This window comes from Eptesicus fuscus, chromosome 17 (genome assembly GCF_027574615.1).
Source record: "Eptesicus fuscus isolate TK198812 chromosome 17, DD_ASM_mEF_20220401, whole genome shotgun sequence".
Classification (NCBI taxonomy): domain Eukaryota; kingdom Metazoa; phylum Chordata; class Mammalia; order Chiroptera; family Vespertilionidae; genus Eptesicus; species Eptesicus fuscus.
The window spans coordinates 36490398-36502920 of NC_072489.1; the positions used below are offsets into that span (position 1 = coordinate 36490398).

The 12523-nt window shown below is 38.4% G+C and overlaps 1 protein-coding gene and 1 long non-coding RNA gene across 2 annotated transcripts in view; one reads left to right on the forward strand and one right to left on the reverse strand.

Moving 5' to 3' along the window:
* Positions 1-12523, reverse strand: part of LOC129152021 (uncharacterized) — a 75841-nt gene that overhangs the window by 15719 nt on the left and 47599 nt on the right. The window lies entirely within an intron of this gene.
* HECTD2 (HECT domain E3 ubiquitin protein ligase 2) overlaps positions 1-12523 on the forward strand; it is a 59598-nt gene that overhangs the window by 6974 nt on the left and 40101 nt on the right. Inside the window, exon 2 of the mRNA XM_008156917.3 lies at positions 6901-7030. Coding sequence (XP_008155139.2) covers positions 6901-7030 — 130 coding nt within the window. The remainder of the gene's footprint in view (positions 1-6900; positions 7031-12523) is intronic.

A 12523-nucleotide genomic window follows, 5' to 3' on the forward strand; every position in this document is an offset into this window, starting at 1 on the left:
GTTTGTTTAAAAAGTTGGTAAAGCAGAGTTTCTTATGTGCTTTTTATTTTAACCTAAAGCATAAAAATATTTTTTCACCCATCTTTTAACACAATAACCTTTGGGTATCTCAGGAAGCCAGTCATTCTTTTTTAAAAAATAGATTTTTGAGAGAGAGGGGGGAAGAGAGAGAGAGAGAGAGAAATTTGTTGTTCCACTTATTTATGCATTCATTTGTTGATTCTTGTATGTGCCTGACCGGGAATTGAATCCTCAACCTTGGTATATCGAGATGATGCTCTAACCAACTGAGCTATTGGACCAGGGCCTACTCTTTTATAAAGTAGTTTTTCCGTGCATCCCAGATAGTCCCTGGACTCACTGGGATGGAAGCAAGTAATTTATTGCTAAAATATTCATCTTTGGATTTGAAAACTAAATTTCACTGAGGTGTGGCTAAAAGTGTTCAGATTGCCATTGTCTCTATGTACATATCAGAAATTACCAAAGCAGGAAACTCAGTTCTTTTTCATTCAGACATCTTTTATTCTTTGTCTATAAAGTATTTTATACCATATTTAAATTTACCTTTCCAATGAATCCCTTCTTCCAAAATAATGCAGGAAATTGTGAATCAGAATATTAATTCTGTTCTTTTTTCCTAAGGGTATATGTTGGGTTGGCTCTAGTTTAGGAAAATCTATCTACATCAGCTCTGTCCAGTTAGAATAATGTGAACCACAAGTGTATTTTAGAATTTTCTAATAGCCAGCCCTGGCCGATGTGGCTCAGTGTTTGGAGCATGGTCCCATGCACCAAAGGGTCATGGGTTTGATTCCTGTTCAGGGCACGTACCTAGGTTTTGGGGTTTGATCTCGGGAGGGGCACATATGGGAGTCAACTAATCAATGCTTTTCTCATCAATGTTTCTCTCTCTCCCCCATCCTCTCTAAAAATCAATTTAAGAAAAACAAAACAAAAAAATTTAATAAAAAAATTTTCTAATAACACATTAAAAGGAATAACAATAAAGAGGTAAAATGATTTTAATAATGTATTTTTTAATCTAACATATCCAGAAATTTACCCTTTCAACATTTAATCATTATAGATGCATAGTGAGGTATTTACCTCTTTTTTTTAAAAAATACATTTTATTGATTTTTTACAGAGAGGAAGAGAGAGGGATAGAGAGTTAGAAACATCGATGAGAGAGAAACATCGATCAGCTGCCTCTTGCACACCCCCCTACTGGGGATGTGCCTGCAACCAAGGTACATGCCCTTGACCGGAATCGAACCTGGGACCCTGGAGTCCGCAGGCTGACGCTCTATCCACTGAGCCAAACCGGTTTTGGCTATTTACCTCTTTTTATACTAAGTCCTTGAACACTGTGTATTTTACACTTACTAGTTATCTCACTTTGCACTAGCACATTTCAAGTGCTCAATAGTCACATGTGTCAAATGGCTACATTACACAGTGCATATTTAAATCATATCTTCTTCCTAAGATTTCTTAGATTAATTCTTAGTCCTAATTACCCTTTATCCCTATTGTGGCAGTCCTCAAAGTGTGGCCTTCTACATCCTATATAATAAAAGCCTAATATGCTAAGTGTCTGGTCGACTGGTCGGCCATTCAACCAATCAAAGTGTAATATGCTAATGATATGCTAAGGCCGCTCAACCGCTCGCTATGACACGCACTGACCACCAGGGGGCAGACAGTCGACCGGTCGACCAGTCACTATGACATGCACTGACCACCAGGGGGCAGATGCTCCAACTGGTAGGTTAGCTTGCTGCTGGGGTCTGGCCGATCAGGACTGAGTGAGACAGTCCGGACATGCTCTGGAGCCCCCTCCTGTGGTCCCTACCCAGCTGGCCAACCTCCCGTGTCTCTCCCCCGGCCCCAATCGTGCACTGGTGGGGTCCCTCAGCCTGGCCTGTGCCCTCTCGCAATCTGGGACCCCTTGGGGGATGTCAGAGAGCTGGTTTCAGCCTGATCTCACAGGGGGAGTGCCGCTCAGCCAGAAGCTGGGCTCAAAGCTGGCGAGCGCAACAGCGGTGGTGTGAGCCTCTCCTGCCTCTGCGACAGCACTAAGAATGTCCGACTGCTGGCTTCTGGGGAAGTGGAACTACACCATCAGTTGGACATCCTCCGAGGGCGCCCGGACTGCGAGAGGGCACAGGATGGGCTGAGGGACCCCTCCCCCCAAGTGCACAAATTTTGTGCACTAGGCCTCTAGTCCTTTTATAAGTACTTGAGGTCAAACTACTTTTATAAAGATACAGAGAGGTTATTTGTCTTGTCTTGTTCCTGCTCATTCTCTCAGGAGTTGACAGTGTCGTTTTCTAGAGGCTACATGACTCGTGATATTGCAAAACTGAGTGCAGAAGCAGATGTAAGAATCCAGCTGTCTTCTATTCAGCCAGGTGTTAAAAATTCTTCTGAAATTGAACATGTCCTGGTGACTCAATCCCCTTTGATACCTGGCATGCAGACAGCTGAGCCAGTGCAGTCCATCTCCCTATGCATTTGTTACATGCTGTCTCTTCAGTAAATAAAACCTCCAGTCTGACCTGTCTAAATAGCTAGACTGCAACACTAATTTTCACTTGATATAATTTAAAATGCAAGCATTTCCAGCTTGTTTTGCAAAGTTAGTTTAAAATATGTTATAATTAATGAATTTTGTAGACACAGAAATTCAATTTAAAATATTTTAATTCAGAGACTGTAATATAATGAGATATTATGACTTTTAAAAGTTTCATTAGGGAACAGAACCAGCAATTATTTCTGTATCAAATTGTTAGAGAATGTGAACAGAGCCCTGGCCGGTGTGGCTTGAACAGAAATGTTTTATCTTCTAAGGCAGCTTTTGGGGATAGAAGATGAACAAAGTAAATTATACTAAAATTTTGAATATAATAGAGCTTGGTGTTCAATACAAAAGCTATTGTGGAAAACCACGAATAACCTTATTGGGGTCTGATAGAAAAATATAAAATTTAACTCAGATATAATCTGTTCCTCAGTAAAGGTTGAAAGTAGGAACTCGTGTATCAAAATAAAATGTTATATAAGGCTGACAATATTCAATTATGTGTTAGCAGGGGCAGAACTGGTACTTTAAGTATTTGTTTATTTAAATTTTTTGAAATTATATTATAATCTTACCTATACACTGTGTGATTGATTATACTAGTATAGTCAGAAAGATCATTCAGGTCTATGATAGGTACTTGTGAAATATGAACATGAAATTTTTCTACTGTTTATTAAACTCGTGGTCAGCCCTTGCTTAGAGAGTCATTTATTATGCCAGGTTTAAATATTTTGCGGTTTTTTCCTCAATGAATTCTTAGAGTGTTTCCTTCCCCCCCCCCCCCCCCCGCCGTGTTCCTTGTTTGTACTTATCTTCAATCTATAAAAGCTGGTTGGGTATCTTGCTACTCTCTGTTCTTCAGCACATCCAGCCCTTATTTGTAGACTGCCCACATTCCAGGACTTCATCTGGAATGCTCTCCTTCTGAGGGACTCAGATAACACTTCCAAACTCCCAGGAAACCAGATGTAATAACTGTGGTAGATGCAATTCTTAGAAGACTTGTAATGTTCTCTAATGTTTAATTTAGTCTAAGGTTTGATGTAATATTAATACCAAATAACTTCTTGATTTGATTCTCTAATTTTTAGTTAATCAGTTTACCATTGCACAACATACTGCCCTGCTTTTCCTCATGAAAAAGTCTTGGGTTATGTGTAAGATTTCTCTTGTGCAAGCTAGTATGGAGCAACTGCCATTGTGAGGGTTTTCTTTTATTAATCTATAATGCACTGTCAACCTAAGAAGCTGTGCATAATTAATTTCATGTCATCTCAAGTATAAAGTATCAAGAGACAGTCACCTTACAAACAAGAGACATATTGGGCCAAGGATTTTGTTTCATGTTGTTTTAAGCTTTTTTATTACAAGGAACAGGAAATCAGGCCATTTATGCCTCCTTTTGGGAAAAAAATGAGATTTAATGGAATGATGATGTGGATTGGGACCATAAAGCAAACAGGAACAAAAACTGGCTGTTCTCTGTGCCTCTGCTGTTCTCTCACTCTTAGTTGATCACTTATTTCCATGTTCCTCCATCTAAAATTTGGAAAAAACTCTTCTGACATCCCAGGAAGTATCAGTGTCCTTTGTGCCAGGCTACTTACTGTGTAGCCTACAGATGATGCCTTTCAGTTGAGTGCCTATCTGTTCCAATCCATGGCCATTCCTGCACAAAGAACAGCAGTGATGCTATGGGGACCATAGAAGCAAACACTGGATTTGGCAGCTGTGTCTCTTCCCTCAAACCTTTGTACCTTCCAGCCACTGGCCTATCTCCCCTTCCATAAAGCTTCTGTACAGAGCAACCCTGCTCATTGCTTTCATCTTCTAAGTTCCCATTCATTTGTCCATCCATTTCATAATAGTTTCTGCCACCTCATCCCCCTGAATCTGTTGACTGTCCCCATGATTTCAGTTGCTCATTCTTGAGACCTAACCACTCTTCATCTTGTGACACTACTGACCACTTTTTTTCTTTTTCTTTTTTTTTCTAATATATTTTATTGATTTTTTACAGAGAAGAAGAGAGAGGGATAGACAGTTAGAAACTCGATGAAAGAGAAACATCGATCAGCTGCCTCTTGCACACACCCTACTGGGGATGTGCCCGCAACCAAAGTACATGCCCTTGACCGGAATCGAACCTGGGACCCTTGAGTCCACAGGCCGACGCTCTATCCACTGAGCCAAACCGGTTTCGGCACCACTTTTTTTCTTGAAACTTTATCCTTTCCTAGTTTTTAATACCATGCCTTCTTGGATATCTTATCTCTTTGGCCATTCATTCTTAATCTTTGTCAGCTCAGATTATGCATCCCCATATTTCCCATGGTTCTGACCTTGTATTAGTTTTGCATAACAGTTGCTACACAGCAGCATAATGATGACCTTATCAATTAGAAATATATCATTATTTTGGTGTGAGAAGCATGCTTTTGCCTAGTGAGCATTAGTTCCTTTTCTAGTCATTTATAAATCATCCTATATATTAAAGGCTAATATGCAAATTGACCAAACGGCAGAATGACCGGTCGCTATGATGCGCACTGACCACCAGGGGGCAGACACTCAATGCAGGAGCTGCCCCTGGTGGTCACTGCACTCCCACAGGGGGAGCGCTGCTCAGCCAGAAGCCGGGCTCATGGCTGGCAAGTGCAGCTGTGGTGGCGGGAGCCTCTCCCACCTCTGCTTGCAGGCGGGTGGTAAGGTGTGAGGGGTTTGGACTGTAAAAGCCCTGGACTGTGAGAGTAATGTCCTGAGGGGTCCTGGACTGTAAGAGGGCGCAGGCCGGGCTGAGGGACACCCCCGGTTCCCACCAGTGCACGAATCTCGTATTTATATAAACTAGTCTAGAATTTTCTCCAAGTTTTTACATATTCTTAAATTATATGCTTCTTTATAGTGAGATGTCAAAATATGTCTAGTCTTCTGAAATATGAAATAAAGCATCTTACTTCATTTATTCCTTTTTTAAAAAATGTATGGATGGGTTCTCTGATTCTCGTTATACTTTACATTCAGACCTGAACTAGCTGTTACCATTTTGCCAGCTTTGGCCCAGGCTGCTGTTGTTCTTCATTCTCTGTTACTACTGTCTCAGTTCAGACTTCATTTCTTCCAATAGGTCTGGTCTAGCTTCTTGTATTAACTCCTCTTCAGTCTATTTCCTACACTGCTGCCAGAGTGATTTTTCTAAGGTATGGATATGATCATGTCATGCCCTGCTTCTAAGTTCTCACTGATTTTTCTCTGTCCCCTTCCAGGGTAAATCTGTATTCCACAGCCTGAAGGCTTCAGGATAAAGTCCCTGCCTACCTTTCCAATCTCATCTCACTGGGCCATTCTCTGTTTCGTATTCTATATTCTAACTACACTGCTTTCTAAATCCTATTACTGCTCAGTCTTAGGTAACATCCATGACAGTTATCAATGAAAAAAACATCCTTGATATATTAAGTTATTGTAGATATTTATAGCTGTTAACAAAGGGATTACTGAGGGGCTATTCATTGACCTCATTTTTCCAAATGTGTTATTTTTGTTAAATAGCGTGTATAAATGGAGTCTACAGTGAATCAAATTTGGTATTTGTTTCCACTATTATTTAAGATGTTCTGATAGAACAAAACATACAAATGAGCAACTTGGCCCAGTAGTTAAAAATCCTTACTTAAGTTTTCTAATATTTATATCAAGGAAAGAGTTCCTTTTTCAAATATATAGTTTATTTTGGTTTTATTTTCCTAATCGACATACTAGTTCTGTGAACTTGAGCATATTGCTTCAATTTATCAAGATTATGCAAATAATGTTATTTACCAAGTTTATCTTTTTACCTGAACTTTTAAAATTGCATCAAAGGACAAGAAAACCTTCAATGAATCGACCTGTGAAGTATCACATGCATGTTAACTATTGAAAATATTTGTGGAGGTCAGAAAAACTATGTTACCTAAATACAAAGTTAAAATAGCAGTTAACATGAATGGAGTGTGTACTATGTGCTAATTATTTTATACACATTATCTCAGTTTATCTTCACAATAACCCTGTGAGCAAAGTACTATTATTATCCCCATTTCTAAACTTTATTAATTTATAAGCAGTTAGATGATATGACTATTTTCATTTTATACCTAAAACAATTTGGTCCCAGAAAAGGTAAGTCGATGTTATATACATGTTTTGTCTGTCTATGCTATATCATCAGATTAAAATCTCTATTATAAATGTTTATGATTTCTGTAATGAAATAAATATAGCTAGTAGGAATTTTGCTGCAATGTTACCTTTTTGGTTTTTAGGGTTTGGACAGAGGATCCAAAGGCCAAATTTCGACTTTCAGCAGTTCTGTTTCAACTGTCAGCCAGAAGCAAGAAGCCGCTGAAAACAGAAGTTCACCCACACACCCTGCTTTCCCTAACATCAAGAACGGTAAAATAAATAAACAAATTTTGTAATTATAATTATTCATAGTATACATAATCTGAATATCCTGGCTGACAGTATACTTTTAAACTATTGAAAGAATAGTTTTTAATTACCCAGCATTGTTCTGATAGGTCTAGATAGTTAATACAATGAGAAAAAGATATAAACTGTGTAAATATTTACACAAAGGAGCAAAATCATTATTTTTGAGTGGTTATTATATAGAATAAGAGAGTGAAATACAAAACTTATGAATAATAAGAAAGTTTGATAAGGGAGCCAGACACAATGCAAATATATAAAAACTCAATAGATTTCCTTCATTTGAGCAGTAATCAATTAGAAGACTTGATGGAAATCATATTGAATATTTAGAAATAAACCTAAAAGAAAGTGAGCAGAACCTATATGAGGAAAACTATAAAACTTTACCAAAAGACTAAAAGGTAGTGTGAAATGAAAAATTTAACATAAATATTACAGCAATGTCAGGTACACCCAATGTGCTCTCTATGTTTAGTAAATTTTTCAATAGTTTTGTTTTTTTTGAAACTTAGGAAAATTATGCTCAATTTGATCTATCAGAATAAACATCTGGGAGGATGAAAGAAAAAATGAGGGGGGAGCTCAACCATCCATCGAACCATATGTTATAGAGCTTTGCTACTGATAACACAATCACCAAGACAGCCAACCAGATGGAAATAGATCATAAAGAATGTTGAGCACAAATTGTATTGAATTATTTTAAAAGTGAAATTAGGTCAATGGGCTAAGCTGTTCAAAAAAATAACTTTAGATTTAAAAAATACATATACACTAGAACACAGGAAATTGTTTTTATAATAAAATTCTTGGGATGACAACAATGCCAACAGCCATAAAACAAAAAATTGGTAAGTTTGAAAACATAAGAAAATTTAAAACTTCTATAGGAATTTTAAAAGTCATAAAGTTAGCCTGGCCAGTGTTGCTCAGTGGTTAAGCATCTACCTATGACTCACAAGGTCACAGTTCAATTCCCAGTCAGGGCACATGCCTGGGTTTAGGGCTCGATCCCCAATAAGGGGCGTGCAGGAGGCAGCTGATCAACGATTCTCTCTCATCACTGATGTTTCTGTCACTCTTTCCCTCTTCATCTCTGAAATCAGTAAAAATACATATATTTTTTAAAGTCATAGTTTAAGTTCAAGCATCTCAGTCAGTGAAAAACATATGCTTGACTCATAAAGATCATGAATATATCTGTAAAATGAGCATTCCATTAGAAAAAAAGGCAAAGGGTAGGAACAGACTAATCAAAGCAGGAAATACGGACAATTCATACACATGTGCAAGGATGCTCAGTCTCACAGTATTTAAAGAAGTACAAATTAAAACAAGGATTCAGACTTCCCAACTCATTTGCAGAGAATGAAAGTATTTAAATCTGTATTACTGTCTGAAGAGCATGAAAATTGGCACTTTTATGAGTGGAGGGCTTAAAAATGGATAAAAACCTTTCTGGAGGGCAAATTATTGACCTATACCCAATTTTTAAAATGTTCATATACTCACTGACTCAGTAATTCCATTTCTAGGAATTTATTTTAAGAAAATAGCGTAACATAGCATAACATGGAAAGAATGTATATTATTTATAATAGTTATATTTAAAGCAATCTAAGTGAATGGGCTAACTAAATTATGGTAATCCATATTGTAAACACTATGCTTCTATCGAGAAAAATGTGGTATGTATATAGAGTATCAAGGAGAAATGCCTTCAGTACATTGTAAAATGAAAAATGCAAGTTACACATTAACAGGTGGAATATGACTCCAATTTTTTCAAGATTTTTGAGCATATAAAGAGGTAACAGAAACCATTCCATTAGTGGCTTCCTCAGAAAAAGTGGGATTGGGTGCATATTATTAATATGTTCTATTTCTGTGTACAACTCTGTATTGTTTTATCACAGAAAATGTATGTCACTTGCATAATTTTAAGTACCCCTTTCTCTGTAACAAGACAAAACAAATCTGCAAAAGTTTAAATGTCCCTCACACTCGAACAGAACAAAACAAACCTAGAAATGATTAAGGACATAGTTTCCAGTAAATCGACTGTATCCATAAACTGCATGTGGTGTCGGTTACGTCTGCACAGGTTTTTTGTTGACACTTCAAGTTGGTACTGAACCTATTCTACACTCTTTCAGGGTAGTATTTACATTATCCCAGAACCTTCTTTGTGTGGACTGTTCGTTCAGATTTCCTAGCCCCTGATTTCACACTGATTCCTATAATCTTTTCTGTCTGTACAGATTATAATCTTGGTCTCTGAACACAACTTGCTAACTTGTATGCCCACACGCTGCCTGCCGCCTCCTTGGGTGGAAGTATTGACTCTGAATATGTCCACTTTCTTGAGCTCCCACCACGTGTGGGCTTCCCTCTCCCCTCTCATCTGCACCAGTCTTGTGGAGTCTTGACGCAGCCCCAACTGAAACTGGAGTATTTGTACATGCCAGGCTAGAGGAACAGACCTCTTAGCAGACTTTCTTTACCTTCTTGGAGCTCCTAGTGCTGATTTCTCCTAGCTGTTCTGTCCGGATGCCACCTGAATTCAGGCGTGGCATGGAGTTGGTATGTCAGAATTCTTTTACGGAAGGGGAATTAGACTAAGTCTTCCAAATGTAAACATGTTTATAAGTCCTTGATCTTTTGGGAAGCCTCTCTTACTTGCCAATAACGTTGTCTCAACGATGCAGCATTCCTGGCAGTTAGTACAGCTTTCTTCCCTCTTCTCTGATAGCAAGACCTGTGCCGGGTATTTTCTAACAGCTTGTCGCCCCGTCTGATCTTCAAGTGGGATGAGAGAAGCTGCAAAAGCCCAGCGTGGGCTCGCCTAGCAGCTGAGGGATGCCTTTCCTGTAGACTACATGACGTGGTATGCCTGTGGAGTTGGCTGTCCTTTTCAAGATCAGCAAGTGTGGGAGTTTTACCTACTATAACAGCTGCCGGGATGATACATCTTTAGAGAAACAATATACATGAGAAGTAATGGGGGAGAGGGTAGCACTAACTTCTCTCTTACTCTTTTGTATCCTCCTTTCTAAAGTGATTATGCCCCTTTCAGACTTATTTAAAACTTCTTTAAACAGCACAGAACATCTTTAAAGGAAATGAATTCATTTCTCCCCAAATCTTTAAAAATACCTTTGCACTCCTGGGTCATTCAGTAAAGAGTAGACAGGAACTCTGACGTTCCTATCAGGGGGCCGGCTCCTCTCCCCACTCAGTCTCTCTCAAAGAGCCCTGCGTGACATAAAGTACAGTTCACACACTCTGGAGAAAGGCATCTCGTGACCTTTGCCACGCTGACATAGCCCAGGGAGGACAGAGTGGTCTTCGGCTCAAACAGTGATCGGATCTGTGTATGGGGGCCTTCGCAGGTGAAGTACCACAGAGTTTCACAGTTTTTCCAAGAGCAACTTGAGAGGCAGGTGGGGAAACAAGCTGTTAGAAGAAACCCTGCACAGGACTTGCCATCTGGGGAGAGAAAGGGACTTGCAATACAGTAGTTGCTTTCAGATTCCTGTCCAAGACCTCACATGACCCATCTCCAGGTTTCCCTGGAGAATGAATGGATTTTGGACTAAATCTCTTAGATCCTTCCCTAGGTCAGAGTGAGTACCTTGCACATGGCTTTGCTTAACCCAGGCCCTGGGAGAGGTGTATCTATCAAGAACTCAGAATACCTTGCTGCATTTAGTTATTTACTTGTCTGTCTCTTTACTGGTCTGTAAGTGCCCCGAGCTTTTCTTTTGAAGAGGGAAAGGGCCATCCTTTTTATTTTTTATGTTAAAGTTAATTATTTTTAGTAAGTAACACATTTATGTGTTTCAAAAATCAAAATAATAAAAATAGGTGTTTCAGATGTCTCACTTTCATCCTCTTCCCTGCTTTTGTATTCTTTCCTGTGGTTTTTATAAAAATGAAAACATGTAAATATACATTCTCATTTTCCACCTTTTCTTAATGAAACAGTAAGTATATACACATTGTCCAGCACCTTGGTTTTTTTTTTAGTTATTGTATCCTGGATATCTTTCCATATCAGGACATAAGGAGCTTCCTTAGTCTTTTTTACAACCATATTGCATTGTACTGGACATATTAAAACTTATTTAATAAGATCTTATTAAAAGAAATTAGTTGTGTTCATTCTTTTGCTATTGTAAACAATGCCACAATGAATGACTGTATACATGTCATTTTGTTCACATATAGTTGTATCTATAAGATATTCCTAGAAGTCGGATTGTTGGGTCCGAAAGTAAATATATTTACATCTACTTGAGTGTTGAATTCACCTGTATATCTCCAGGATCCAGATCCCCTGGTACATGGAGTCTTTACTCAGTACTGTAAATTACTTACTCGGTGAGGAAGTATATAGGAGGCACTTTTTCTGGGTTTCTGGTCATTTTGCCCTGTTGGAATGTCAAACCCATTTAAGGCTATAATAAATTCTCTAAGTTATGCCAGATTAAGGCATCTATTCCATCAGAGATAACCTTCTATGAAGAGGACTTTGGATATTTTCATAACTAGACCCATACAAGAACATTTCACCTATGCTTTTGTTGTGGTTTTACAAACACATACATCATTTAGCTTAGTAAAAATTACATCTCCCCAAACCAGTGAATGTACCGTTTTATTTGGCTCTGATGGCTAACATCCTGTGAGTCAGAGTCTTATCCCCCTCTTCCTTCCTTTCTCTCTCCTACCTCAATTTTATTTCTTTCCAAATGTTCAGAAAACCCATGCTATAGAGTGATATAAACATCAACTGTGATGAGTAATCCACTCTGGTCTCCCCCGGTTTCAGTTCCCTGCCACTACTAAGTAGTCAAAAGCCAAACCAAAGTACTGAACTACCTACTCCCAGTAACTGGCACTGTGACCTGAGACAAACTTAATTCTCGTGAGTCTTCATTTACAGAAAGAGGAAATGGGGCGATAAGAGTTATAAAATACCTTCTACACCTAAGTTTTATAATTTAAAGAATTAATTTTTCAACATACTGATTTTTTTTTTTTTTTTTGCTCCCTGTTTTGTTTTGTTTCACATTTCATAATTTACTAGCACCTACTTCCATGTAAAGGTAGGGTTCAGTTTTGCTACTTGCTTTTAGACATGGTGGAAGGTTTCACATTACTTGATAGTGGGAATAACATGGGTTTTGTAACTTAACAGGGTGGGTTTGAATCCTGGCTCTGCTGTAACTTACCAGCTGTATGATCCTGGAAAAGTTATGTAACCTCTCTGTGCTGGTTTTCCCATCTGTAAAATAGGATATTAAGGAGCTACCTCATAAGGTGTAAAGATACATGAAAAACAGCATTTGAAAGTGTTGGGTTCCCTGCCTTATGGAATTTAGTAAATGTGAGCAGCTGTGTTGTGGGGAAAGGGAGTGTAATGGGGCTGAGCCGCTCTGAGTGAAC